The sequence below is a fragment of the Nerophis lumbriciformis genome, linkage group LG14, assembly GCF_033978685.3.
Source record: "Nerophis lumbriciformis linkage group LG14, RoL_Nlum_v2.1, whole genome shotgun sequence".
NCBI classification, from domain to species: domain Eukaryota; kingdom Metazoa; phylum Chordata; class Actinopteri; order Syngnathiformes; family Syngnathidae; genus Nerophis; species Nerophis lumbriciformis.
Window position 1 is genome coordinate 24509585 of NC_084561.2, and position 14669 is coordinate 24524253.

The following is a 14669-nucleotide window of genomic DNA, read 5'->3' on the forward strand; positions in this document are numbered from 1 at the left end:
TAGCTGCCAACACTGAATATTGCATTGTTGCATTTCTTTTCACAGTTCTTTTTGACAGACATTTTAGTGATAAACCTGAGCTTGTGCTTCACTGAGTTTATGAACTTACATTCATATTTTGTTGAAGTATTATTCAATAAATATATTTATAAAGGATTTTTGAATTGTTGCTATTTTTAAAATATTAAAAAAAAATCTCACGTACCCCTTGGCATACCTTCAAGTACCCCCAAGGGTACGCGTACCCCCATTTGAGAACCACTGTCCTAGAAGACAACACCACCCTCAATTGAAAGGATGAGGAAATCCTATAGCGAATTACTAATATCTAGACCAGGGCAATATCCCCACGTAAGCTGTCGAGAATGACCAGGACGACAGAGGCTGATGTATAAATCTAAGGAACAATTTTATTAATTTAATACAGAAATAACAATTACCACAGGAGGAGTCTGGTGTAGAGGATTTACCACATAAAGTTTGATGGGCTGCAGCGTAGGTCAACGGGCAATGGCTAGTAGGGATAGGGCTACCCAGGAGGCTAGGCCAGAAAGGGTTACTGATGGTAGGGCCTAGTCAGAAGGCTTAAGGCCGGAGTCAGCAACCTGTGGCTCTCGAGCCACATGCGGCTCTTTAGTGCCGTCCTCGTGGCTCCCTGGAGCATTTTTTAAAAATTATTGAAAATAGAAAAAGATGGGGGGAAAATATTTTTTTGTTTAAGTATGTTTTTTGTTTGAGGACAAACAACACAAGCCTTCCCAATTGTTACAAAGCCTACTGTTTAATATGATTGTGTGTATGGTTCACTGATGAGAGCATTTGGTGAACATCATTTTGTTCTACTAATTTTGGCAGTTCTTGAACTCACCGTAGTGTGGACTGTGTTTTTTTTACATGTTTGTTTATATGTAAAATCTTCCGCTCCTTCTTTGTCTCATTTTGTCCACCCAAAGTTTAATTCTAATTGTGAAGGCACAAAGGTGAGCTTTGTTCATTTTATTGACTTGTTGGAGTGCTAATCAGGCATATTTGGTCAGTTTATGACTGCAAGCTAATCAATGCTAACATTATTTAGGCTAGCTGTATGTACATATTGCATCATTATGCCTCATTTGTAGGTATATTTGAGCTAATTTAATATCCTTTACTTATCCTTTTTGTATATGATTTAGTTTTGCATGTCTCATGGCACATTATCTGTATGTAATATTAGCTGCATTTCAGATAGTTTGTATGCCATGTTGGGGCGGCATGGCGTAGTGGGTAGAGCAACCGTGCCAGAAACCTGAGGGTTGCAGGTTCGCTCCCCGCCTCTTACCATCCCAAAAAAAATCGCTGCCGTTGTGTCCTTGGGCGGGACACTTCACCCTTTGCCCCCGGTGCCACTCACACCGGTGAATTGAATGATGAATGATAGGTGGTGGTCGGAGGGGCCGTTGGCGCAAATTGCAGCCACGCTTCCGTCAGTCTACCCCAGGGCAGCTGTGGCTATGAAAGTAGCTTACCACCACCAGGTGTGAACGATTGATGGGTTCTACATGTAAAGCGACTTTGGGTACTTAGAAAAGCGCTATATAAATCCCAGTTATTATTATTATTATGTTGTTCCAGGCCACAGCAAAGATTACCTAGCTTGCCAAAGATTTAACTTGGACACACATCTATACATTTGACCATTAAAAGCCAGTAATTTCCAGGAGTTATCTCACCTTCTGAGTAGCTTCTGATTTACTAATGGTTTCTAATGTTGTAAAAATGTGTAGAATAAATATTACATTTCAACATTTCTGTCAACAAAGATTTGCTTCAGCCTGCGACACAATCATTTTGATAGTAGGCTATTATAGTTAATATAGACACTTACATCATGTGTTGCCTTCATTATAAGACATATATACAGCTTTTCATTTTTTTCGGCTCCAGACCGATTAGTTTTTTGCAATTTTGGTCCAATATGGCTCTTTCAACGTTTTGGGTTGCCGACTCCTGCCTGAAGGCCAATAGGGGCCAGGCCATCCACTGCAAGTCCACAGCACACAAACTACCGGTAATAGTGTATAACCAAATCATCAAATGATAGGTAAGAGTATAATGAATTCAAATAAAACAAACCATAAAGCAAATATGCAATCAATCTGACTTAGGCTAAGCCTGTACGCCTATAACCCTCACACCATTGCACGTGGCCCGAATAAGTACCGTATTTTGCGGACTATAACTCGCAGTTTTTTTTTTCATAGTTTGGCCATGCTCCAGTGCGATTTATATATGTTTTTTTCCTTCTTTATTATGCATTTTCGGCAGGTGCGACTTATACTCCGGTGCGACTTATACTCCGAAAAATACGGTACATAAAACGGTTAATGGTTTACAGTGGCAAAAACAGTGATAAATAGTGCGCTATATATTGCACTCCTTCCTGTGGGCAGTTATGACAATAGTAAAAAGCAATACAATTCAAAATACAAAAGACTATAAAAATGGGACCCATTACCTCCCTGCTTGGCACTCAGCATCAAGGGTTGGAATTGGGGGTTAAATCACCTTATTGATTCCTGAGCACGGCCACCGCTGCTGCTCACTGCTCCCCTCACCTCCCAGGGGGTGAAACAAGGGGATGGGTCAAATGCAGAGAGTAATTTCACCACACCTAGTGTGTGTGTGTGTGTGTGTGTGTGTGTGTGTGTGTGTGTGTGTGTGTGTGTGTGTGTGAGACTATTAGTGGTACTTTAACTTTAATTCAACAAATACACAAAATAATGTACACTAAAACATAATCTAAAAATACACATTATCAAAATAAAGTTCAATACATTTTAAAACCAGGCCTGCCAGCTAATACTGCAGACTGGGGAGACTGACCGGGTAACTGGAAGCTATAGGGCTAGTAAAAGTTTGAATGCAACAACCATGTATGAAATTGTAATGACATGTTCCCCATACCTGAAACCGCTGCTCCTGGTCACCAATCACACAGTGCACTTCAGGGCTACAACCAGAGCTTTAAAGCTGAAACACACTGTGAAAGGGGGGCACATATTAGTAAAATGGAATAATCAAAATGGAGTAACCCAACAAAGGTCATTCTAAAAGCTACACCTACCACAATATCAAGTGTGTGTGCACAAAACTCCACACTTCTACCAGGGCATTTGGTTTCTGGTTCACACTATAAAAGGGGTATGTATATTATTATTAAAATGTAGTGGTAGCAAACATCAAACAAAACTAATAAAAGCAAAATCAACACCTACCCAGTAGCTAGCAGGTGTGCTCACCAAACACTCCAAGTCAGGCTTTGGGGCAAAGGGAAGGCCGCAGGGTTTCCTCTCTTATTTATAGCCTCCCCAGGGCCCTAAAGGGCTACCTGTTCTAGCACCCTCTACCTGTCACACTAACAAACATAGAAAAAGTCCAAACTTTGTATTTACATAATCAAGGCGTTCCTCAAGGCACCCCTTTAAGTCCTCTCCTTTTTGACAGTTTTTTGTTTTGTTTTTTGTTTTCATAATGTGATTTATTTACTAAGGTGCTGTTGTAGCTTGTTTACTTCCGATGCTGTCAAGTCATTTGTTAAACTTCTTTACTCATGGTGGTGTTCCATCTTAGGTCCTCTCTCTTTCATCATTCAACTGGTGGGCCACGTGTTCAGTTAATAAAACTAGAGTGACTCACATTTCTGCAGCGTATTCTTAAAAACGCTAAAGTGCTGTAGGTGAGTTTCTCTTACCTTTAGAAATGTGCATTCACTGTACAAACATACATATACACATACTGTACATATACATTCACTGTACAAACATACATATACACATACTGTACATATACACTCACTGTACAAACACACATATACACATACTGTACATATACAGTCACTGTACAAACATACATATACGCATACTGTACATATACAGTCACTGTACAAAACATACATATATACATACTGTACATATACATTCACTGTACAAACATACATATACACATACTGTACATATACAGTCACTGTACAAAACATACATATATACATACTGTACATATACATTCACTGTATAAACATACATATACACATACTGTACATATACATTCACTATACAAACATACATATACACATACTGTACATATACATTCACTGTACAAACATACATATACACATCCTGTACATATACATTCACTGTACAACATACATATACATATCCTGTACATATACATTCACTGTACAAACATACATATATACATACTGTACATATGCATTCACTGTACAAACATACATATGCACATACTGTACATATACACTCACTGTACAAACATACATATACACATTCTGTACATATACACTCACTGTACAAACATACATATACACATACTGTACATATACACTCATTGTACAAACATACATATACACATACTGTACATATACAAGTATACATACGTTTGTACATACACTCATGCACATAATCACATTTCATCAAACATATATTAACTGGAAATTGGGTAGCACTTGGCACACTGACAAAGCTTAACCTAGTCTTACTATAACAATCTACAAGGTTAATATAGCTGGCTTCTCTTTCTTCCCCTCAATTTATCTGCTTTCTTTCGTATTTCAAGTTATCATTACATATATGTGTTGTTGCATTTGAAACAACTGTATTGTCGATAATAGAGGTATTTATTGTTATTCATTATCAATAGTGCTATTTCTATTGGTATTTGTATTGCTCCATTTGTAGTGTAAAAATGTTCATTGTCATTTATGTATTATTATTTATTTCACTCACTGCTTCTTTGCTGTCACTTTTACCATCATATTTGTACATATCCTATTTGCTGATGTGGTTATGTTGTTGTTGTTGGGTTTTTTTTTGTCTCTCTGTCTTATCCCCCTCTTGTCCCCGCAATTTCCCCCTCTGTCTTCCTTTTATTTCTCTTTCTATCCCCTCCAGCTCCGGGCCGGCTGCACCAAATAATAATATAAATCCATTAAATAAAGTAAAATACACCCTGCAAAAAATGTTCTATAGAATCTCTATAGAAATATATAGAACGCTATAGAATTTCGTCGGAATTTCTTTAGAACTGAAGATTCTATAGAATTTGTATTCAAAATTCTATAGAAATTCTATAGACATCAGCTTCATGTGCTGGAAGGTCTTTTCACTGTTCTATAGAGCTGGGAATTCTATAGAATATCCTATAGAAATTCTATAGACATTACATTATCTGATGAAAAGTCCATAGATTGTTCTATAGAACTGGGCATTCTATAGAATGTCTAACAGAAATTCTATAGACATTACTTTATCTGCTGAAAGGTCTATAGATTGTTCTATAGAACTGGGCATTCTATAGAATGTCTAACAGAAATTCTATAGACATTATCCTTTATCTGCTGAAAGTTCTATAGATTGTTCCATGGAATAAAATTCTATAAAATGGCAGCAGCGCTATCACCATAGCATTGATTAATCTCATTAAGTTGATTCACCAGACTTGAGCTTGTTTTTTGAACAATGCAGGATGTCTCCCTCAATTATGAAAATGTTAATTTTGTATCATTCAAAATTGTGAGGTGTCATTTCAAGGCGGACACCCAGAACTTCGACAGACTTTATTTTTAAAAGTATATTTATTCCAATAAATCAATTTATTGTTATTTTTAGAGTTTTTGAGTTATCTATAAGTAAAAAGTGTGAATATTTTCGTAACTTACTTTTTTATGTGATAAAATTAATTTTATTGGACTTCCAACATAAATTGATTTAGCAAAACTCAGTTCAAAGGTTTAAATCAGACCTAAAACGTCAGGACCCGCCCACGTACCTGCATGCAGCTGTGGAAGAACAAGCCCAGACACGTTTCTTCACGGAGCCCAATAGGAAAACACTTTACCGAACTCATGTAAGTAACAATTTATATTGTTAAAAGTCAGTATTTGCCAGGATTTAAATGTATACATTTTCAAAAGCATGGTTCAATGTTATATTTAGTTTACTACTTTTCCCGCCGTAACATTACAACCCCCCCCCCCCCCCAAACACGATAGATAGAACTGCTCTCGTTTTGTTATTAAATAACAAAACTGTTTTAAGGCTGCAATCACAACCAAATTCATGTATAGTTGGTAATAATCGCGTTGTATCAATGTTTCTCATATCCGACACTAATAAGTGCGAATATGTTTCAAATCAACTTTTTTTTTAAATTATTTATTTTTCCCCTTCGCGCTTGCCGTAGTTGCAAAGCAGATTTCGCGGGCAGTTTGAGTTGGTGATGGCGGCCACAACGTCCATGTTGACTTCACTCGCTCTTTCTAAGCTGCCCAAGTCACGTCGGAGTTCATTGACGCTAACTTTGTTGGCTTAAACATCACATTTAGGTTTAGGGTCTTCTAGGCGCGATGCGAGACGTCACAAGCGGGCTAACGTTGAGCCAAACAGCAGCTTCGAGGCACGGGCGGAAATGGTGAGCTAGCAAAACTAGCCTCATTTATTATTATTAGTATTATTATTATTATCATCCCTCCATTGTTTGTAACGTCAGGCTTGTGTGATCACACAGAGAAGGAGTTTGGCCCCCAGTCAGGTCGCCAAACGGAAGCAAGGGGAGGATGATCATCGAGACGAAATATATTATATTAACCACGAGCGGTTCTCGAGAGAAGATGAATGGAGAAAATTGGGACAGTGATGAAGAAGTCCAAGTTCCATGGCCACTCAACAAAGCAGGAGGAAGGAAGCAGTCACAAACCAAATACGTGGCAAGAATTCTGAGATTTGGTGGTAATTAATAAACAGTTGAAAACTTTTCAATTCAATTCAGTAAAAATTATACGTTTTACCAGAAGTACATTAAATATAGATATATTTAATATATATATATTTAATGTACTTCTGGTTTTACACCTTGAACTTTCGACTTTGTTTATGTAAAGTTAAATTTAATTAATATAATTTTTTTTCTTCCATGATTGATAGTAATTTCTCATCAGTGCAGCCCTGGTATACTGAATGTTTCAATCTGCAATGCTGAGGTGATTGTCATGATAGTACAGACTTAACCTTGACAATTTTTTAATATGGCTGTAAGCCTGTAAATAAGGGAAAGTAAGGTGAAATTTGTTTCTCGCTGAGGTGAATTTCTGAATCATCAGAACTGTAGGTATACCAAAGTAATTTAGTGATAACAATCTGCTGCTGAAATGTATGACTAACTGTACAGTTTAATTTAGCTTAATGTGGCACATATTTGTTTTTACACAGAAGACACACGTGATCTGACGCCATATTTGAAAGCCGCTCAGGATGGCAAGGATGTACCCCTTACTGGTGATTTGGAATATGGCAGAGGCAAGAGAAACAAACAGCCAAAGTCTTGGTCATCAGACAGTGAGAGCAAGGATGAAAGTGTTGAGGAGACTCTATCTGACAGACAGCAGGTACTTTTATTTCAGCGGTGTTGTCGCGATATGACCGAAATAGTGTTGAAAGCGACGTTAAACGTTAATTCACTCACTCACTATTTCAGTGGTGTTTCAACTGTGTGAGGTTTTGTAGGATTCAATCCCATACTTTTGAAGTACCTTGTCAGTTTTTCTTTATCATAAAAGTTAATCAAATCATGTTTCATTGTAGGCTTTAAAGTTATTGAATATTTTGATTCAATTCGACCAACTCAGACAGAATAATATTCAAGACAAATTGAGGTGTTGACAGACTTTCTGCATGTACTCGAAAATCTATCATTTCTGCAAACATATTTCTTCACTTCAATGGCATATAAAAGAACTGAACACGTTTTCTTGTTAATCTTGATTTTTCAGAAGAAAAAGAGGAAAGTAAGCCGTACAGCTGTGGGATATGATGCTCGGGCACAATTGAAGGCCCAACTTGCTGCTGTGAGTACATGAATAGAATAGAATAGGATTTTATTGGTTAATCAAAGCACCCTCTCGAGGCAAACAATCACAAGTGCCTAGCATTCATTTGAAATCGAGGACGTAAAAATTGCATCCCTGGCAACTGGTTTAAAACACAAGTTTATACTTTTACTTATATGAAAATAACACTACAAATACCTGATGAACAGTGCCTACTGTGTGAATGGCTTACTGCTACATGTACATGTAGCATATTCAAATTAATGTGCCTACAAGGTTGCTTATACATGTAAAACTTATATGGTGCTGTCAGGGCCGTATCCAGGACAAATTGCTTCCGGAAAACATATGAGCGCCCAAATTAATCATAATACAAATTATTTCATTTGATTTACTATTTTGACATTTTCAGCTGGGAAGAACTTCACCGAAAGATACATGTACAGAAATGGAATCCCTGAAGAAGGAAGTCCTCCAGTTGAGAGAGGAAAACAAATCCCTTCGAGATGCATTGAGGGTTGTTGAAGGTAGGTTTTCTTATTCTAGAAGTATGTTATTGTAATTATCATAGGTTGATGGAAAATATGCTTACATGTCGATGTATGAAATAACTTTCTTATTACTGTATTTTCATCTAACTTTGGCCTACGGGTATTGTCGTCATGTACGGCTGTCCATCCGTCACCGCAATATTTACAGAATCGTTTCATGTACGGAAACCAAACTTGTTACATCTATTTATCTTAGTGTAACAAGAAGCCTATCGAAAATGAGTCGTCTCGGACAATATTTTCCAGAGTTATGCCCCTTTTTTCCAATAAAAATCCATTTATGATTTGGGATAATTTCAGAACTGTTGCATATACAACATCCTAAGTTGTGATGTCCTCCCCTCTAAATAAGGGGAGGACATATGGTACTTGTTTGTTTGTCTGTCTGTCCGTCCGTTTTTGTGTGTTTCTCTTATATTAGCAAGAGTTACGTCCCTTCCTTTTTGATATTTTGTCTCAGCTGGATATCTGATTAATACTTGACCGACAAATATTAAATCTTCGCGTGGTCAGGATGAATTAATATATATGGTTATATATATTTTTCATCTTTGATTGCTTCCTTACCATGTTTCCCTTGACTTGAACAAGATTCCTATCAAAATACCCTTACATTATGATAGCTGGGGTTAGAGCCGAGCGGTTTGGATATCGCCAGCTTCATGTTATTAATGTATTTTTTTTTTATTGTGTCTGCATCACAATGTACTTTTTTCTATTAAAGGACTTCCTGGCCTGCTAATGAAGATGGACGACTTATCACGTCAGGCAACAATACTATCAGCTCGACGTCCTGCTGTCGCTCTGCCAGAGAGGAGCTGGCCAACAGCAGCTTGACAGGAAAAAAATCCAATGCTTTTAAGGATAAGCATGAGAAACCAAAACTGGATGACAAGAAAGTGTCTGCTATTATTGGTGAGTATAAGTTAAATCAATCTGATTAAAACCATATCCACATCTGGGAAGTGGATCTGACCCTTTTCCTATCTCCAAGTCGTTCCGTGATCGTTTGGCATGAAGTATAGATATCCATAGCTTCCAGTCTGCTTGGTCCATGAATTGACTGCGAGATGTTCGTTTTGACAGATTTATAGGCATGGGTGGTCACATTAGCTTTGATCTCGTCGGAAACCAACATCAAGTGACAAAGCAAAAACCGCAGCGCACGGATATCTACACCTTTTTCTCGTTTGATATCTTATATCGGCATTCTCCGCCTTACTATTTAACAACTAGCGTCGGGAATTTCCGTGAGTTCTGCTGCAAGTTGAGAAGTGAACGACTTTTAGATAGGGAATGTGTCAGATCCCCTTCCCGATGTGGATATGGTTTCAATCAGATTGAAGTTAAATATTTTTATTAGAATTCTATTAATGCACTTTCGTGATTGTTCGAACGCCATTGGGGACACCCATCAAGTACACAACAAGATTCACAAGAAAGTGAAATCCTGAAAATAATTTGAAAAATATTTCACACACTGAATGGATTTTCTATATAGCTAATGAATAGTGTACATGCACTGTCAGAATTTGATACAGATTTGTTGCAGTTCGTAAAGCCTGGCATGATTGCACCACATATGATTTTGTGTGCGTCAAGCAGTGCAAGTGCCTTACAGCATAGAAACGCGTGATATGCAATGTATGCAGTGTGTTGACTATCCATTGCATTGATTAAATGATAGACATCACTCTCTTTATCGAGCTGAAAAATGCCATAGTGTAACTCATTGCATGACAGCTAGTGTCTTGGTGTCTGCAGACACTAATTCTGGTATATTTTATTGATCTTTCAGATTTTGTGAAGAAGCTCCATCCCTCAAGTGAAGCAAATGTGATAAAGAAAATCATTGGAGTGAAACTGAACATTGCGCAGAAAATGGGAAAAAAAGAAGGCCTCAGAAACAAATTCTGCTGGACGTCTAGCCGTCTCTAACAGTCGGGGAAGCGCGGTGATCATGTTGATTTATGCTGCTGACATTTATTTATTACGTCAAGATTTGAGTTACATGTATATAATAAATACAAGTCAACATTCATTCAACTGCAATATTTGTCTTTCTCCATTGCCAGTGTTAGACCACAGATTTTGTAGAATGCCTGCCCAATCATTTCTACATCATTCTGAACCGTATTCCACAGAAAGCCATTCCATAGGAGCCTGTTCTATAGAACTACTCTTTAGAACTTTCTTCTATAGCACTATTCTTTAGAGGAGATCTATAGAACCATTCTTTAGAACCCTGTTCTATAGAACCATTCTTTAGAACCCTGTTCTATAGAACCATTCTTTAGAAACCTGTTCTATAGAACCATTCTTTAGAATCCTGTTCTAAAGAACTTCGGTCCTAAAGTTCATTAGAAATTCTATAGAGATATTCTTTAGAAATTCTATAGAACTTCGGTCCTAAAGTTCATTAGAAATTCTATAGAGATATTCTTTAGAAATTCTATAGAACATTTTTTGCAGGGCAAATAAGGCAACAAGAGAAGTATCCCACACTTCTCTTTTGTAAAGTAAATCTGAACAGCCGATATGGGCATCTACATCAACTATATGATTTACCTGAGTAGCTGGACAGGACAACAACAACAAAACTAAATATCGCAATAAGAAACTGGTAATGGTAAACACTCATATTTTGAAAAACCTCTCAAATAGCGCTAAAACATGTTTGCGCTCTCATGAGGTGTTTTTTGAGACGTTTCGATAATGAAGTGTTTCGCAAAAGCATGATGAAAACACTTTTTCTGCATTTCAAGGTCACTTAAACCCCGAACCGGTGCGGCGCCAATGCAGGACAACTAGAGCAGACGGGTGGTCTAGGTCTCGCTTCCGATCGGTGGGCCGGGGAGAGCGAGGCCGTAAGGACGTTGCCTCCGAGCGATCACAGACATCACGGCGAGTCGCCCACAGCGGTGGCTGCAATATCTTCCTCAAAGTGGAGTCTCGGCTCAATTACGGCTCATAACTGCAAAACACTCTTTAATGGAAACATCTACAAATGCGCTTTGTCGAAATTTTAGGAATGTCGCTTTTATTTTGCGAAAAAAATGCAATGGAAAACACAGCTACTTTCTTTGCAGAAAGTGCTTAAAAAGAGCAGAGCGCTCAGGCAAAATAAATGGGCAAAAAAAAAACAGACGTCTACTGTAGGGGACGTGGACGCTGGTTATGAGGAATAGACAAAAGAAGACTGATAGTAAAGAGAAGTCCGGCCCCCCGGGTGCAGTCTATTGTCCAATTGGCAAGAATGATGTCACACTTGCCGTATTTTCCGGACTATAAGGCATACTTAAAATCCTTTTTTTCCCCCTCAAAACTCGACAGTGCGCCTTATAACCCGGTGCGCCTAATGTAAGGAATAATTTTGGTGGAGGATACCCACCTCGAACTATTTTATTTGGTACATGGTGTAATGATAAGTGTGACCAGTAGATGGCAGTCAAACATAAGAGATACGTGCAGACTGCACTATGATGGGTCTCAAGTAAACAAACACCAACATTTTAAATGTTCCATTGAGAATATAGAACATTACACATGGGACTCAAAAATCTATCAAAATGTTTTAGTACGACTTTGGTAAGCTATGAAGTTGCACCGCTTGAAGGATTGTCGGCGCATTAAACATACAAGTATTATTATAGTGTGTGTATAAGGTAAGACAATATTATGCAAAAGCAACTTTTCTTACCTTCTGGTACCTGCTGATGTGTATTTGGGATCTGCATAAATCCTGAAAAATTTTTGGTCCTGCCGACACCGTAGTCGATAAGCTTCTTCTTTTTCTCTATCTTCTTGTTATGGAACATTCATCCTCCGCTGTTGCCATTTCTAATATAAAGTAGTGTAAAGGTCTTACTTATATCTGTCAGTAAACTCGCCATGAGAGCGCTAAAACATACCGGTGTAGTGAGTTTACATTATTCACCCAAGGAACTTTAGTTATTAGAGTTCCGGTCGAACGTTTTGTCACGGGACACATTTCCTGTGTGGTTGTTTCCGGATGAGGAGATGCTGCTCCGTTATTGATTGAAGTAAAGTCTGAATGTCATTAAAACAGTTAGCTCCATCTTTTGACACTTCTTCCACTCCCGTCCTTGCACGCTACACCGCTACAACAAAGATGACGGGGACAAGACGCTGCCGAAGGTGAGCCACGTAAATAAGACCGCCCACAAAACGGCGCATCCGGAAGCGGCTTGAAGTTGATCTGTAGAACATAATCTATGCAACATTTTGACCAAAGAACCACCATTACATGTTATGTAGACCAGTGTTTTTCAACCTTTTTTGAGCCAAGGCACATTTTTTGCGTTGAAAAATGCGGAGGCACACCACCAGCAGAAATCATTACAAAACGAAACTCAGTTGACAGTAAAAATGTGTTGTCGCAATTGTTGGATATGACTTTAAACCATAACCAACCATGCATCACTATAGCTCTTGTCTCAAAGTAGGTGTACTGTCACCACCTGTCACATCATGCCCTGACTTATTTGGACTTTTTTGCTGTTTTCCTGTGTGTAGTGTTTTAGTTCTTGTTTTGCGCTCCTATTTTGGTGGCTTTTTCTCTTTTTTTGGTATTTTCCTGTAGCAGTTTCATGTCTTCCTTTGAGCGATATTTCCCGCATCTACTTTGTTTTAGCAATCAAGAATATTTCAGTTGTTTTTATCCTTCTTTGTGGGGACATTGTTTATTGTCATGTCATGTTCGGATGTACATTGTGGACGCTGTCTTTGCTCCACAGTAAGTCTTTGCTGTCGTCCAGCATTCTGTTTTTGTTTACTTTGTAGCCAGTTCAGTTTTAGTTTAGTTCTGCATAGTCTTCCCTAAGCTTCAATGCCTTTTCTTAGGGGCACTCACCTTTTGTTCATTTTTGGTTTAAGAATTAGGCACCTTTTTACCTGCACGCTGCATCACTCTGTTTCCGACATCTACAAAGCAATTAGCTACCGGCTGCCACCTACTGATATGGAAGAGTATTACACGGTAGCTTGAAATTTGGGACATGCTCTCCCTGAGAGAGCATGAGGAGGTTGAGGTGGGCGGGGTTGAGGTGGGGGGGTAGGGAGTAGCGGGGTGTGTATATTGTAGCGTCCCGGAAGAGTTAGTGCTGCAAGGGGTTCTGGGTATTTGTTCTGTTGTATTTATGTTGTGTTACGGTGCGGATGTTCTCCCGAAATGTGTTTGTCATTCTTGTTTGGTGTGGGTTCACAGTGTGGCACATATTTGTAACAGTGTTAAAGTTGTTTATACGGCCACCCTCAGTGTGACCTGTATGGCTGTTGACCAAGTATGCTTTGCATTCACTTATGTGTGTGAAAGACCGTAGATATTATGTGACTGGGCCGGCACGCAAAGGCAGTGCCTTTAAGGTTTATTGGCGCTCTGTACTTCTCCTACGTCCGTGTACACAGCGGCGTTTTAAAAAGTCATACATTTTACTTTTTGAAACCGATACGGATCATTTCCGGTATTACATTTTAAAGCATTTATCGGCCGATAATATCGGCAGTCCGATATTATCGGACATCTCTAGTCGTGAGTTCCAACCCCGGCCGAGTCATACCAAAGACTATAAAAACGGGACCCATTACCTCCCTGCTTGGCACTCAGCATCAAGGGTTGGAATTGGGGGTTAAATCACCAAATGACTCCCGAGCGCGGCCACCGCTGCTGCTCACTGCTCCCCTCACCTCCCAGGGGCTGGAACATGGGGATGGGTCAAATGCAGAGGGTTAATTTCACCACACCAAGTGTGCGTGTGACTATCAGTGGTACTTTAACTTTAACTTTATAATCTTATTCCTACTACTGAAGAAAAATTGCTGCGTTCGTGAAAGAATTTCAAAAGTGTAAAAGCTCACTACGTTTAAACTGGCTTGATTGGAAACATTTGTGTCAAGGTTTGGAATCCTGTGAAAATCTTTTCCAGACAGATCAGGGAAATATTCCTGAACTCCACGGCTGCCTGGGTGATGACAACAAACCCCGCTTTTTTTTTTGTTGCTCTCTGACAGCTTTTATTTCCATGACCATATGTGAAGCGAGCATGGCATCGGGCCTTTTCCTGCTGACTTTGCCAGAAGCTCTTTGCACCATCATGTGTCCTTCTATGGTGAACACTGGAGCTTCAAGCTCAGAGGGCCTTGAAGGCTAGGGCAAGGTCACATGACTGCAACTCCTCCGCCTCCCCATGGTTGAAACATGCAGCACAGCAACGCTCCTTTAA

At 38.9% G+C, this 14669-nt stretch overlaps 1 protein-coding gene and 1 long non-coding RNA gene across 2 annotated transcripts in view; one reads left to right on the forward strand and one right to left on the reverse strand.

Annotated features, from left to right (window-relative positions):
- Window positions 1-3323, reverse strand: part of LOC133616460 (uncharacterized) — a 77240-nt gene extending 73917 nt beyond the window's left edge. Inside the window, exons 1-4 of the long non-coding RNA XR_009816871.2 lie at window positions 3255-3323; window positions 3104-3169; window positions 2944-3019; window positions 2495-2594 (exon numbers count right to left, since the gene is read on the reverse strand). This is a non-coding gene — a long non-coding RNA (uncharacterized lncRNA). The remainder of the gene's footprint in view (window positions 1-2494; window positions 2595-2943; window positions 3020-3103; window positions 3170-3254) is intronic.
- A 2381-nt stretch (window positions 3324-5704) lies between these two features.
- Window positions 5705-10674, forward strand: LOC140679403 (uncharacterized). Its single transcript, XM_072914725.1, has 8 exons — window positions 5705-5898; window positions 6377-6462; window positions 6559-6779; window positions 7260-7435; window positions 7820-7894; window positions 8289-8403; window positions 9152-9342; window positions 10226-10674. The coding sequence occupies exons 3-7, from the start codon at window positions 6608-6610 to the stop codon at window positions 9262-9264; spliced, it is 651 nt and encodes a 216-aa protein (XP_072770826.1). The 5' UTR covers window positions 5705-5898; window positions 6377-6462; window positions 6559-6607; the 3' UTR covers window positions 9265-9342; window positions 10226-10674.
- Window positions 10675-14669: the final 3995 nt, after the last annotated feature.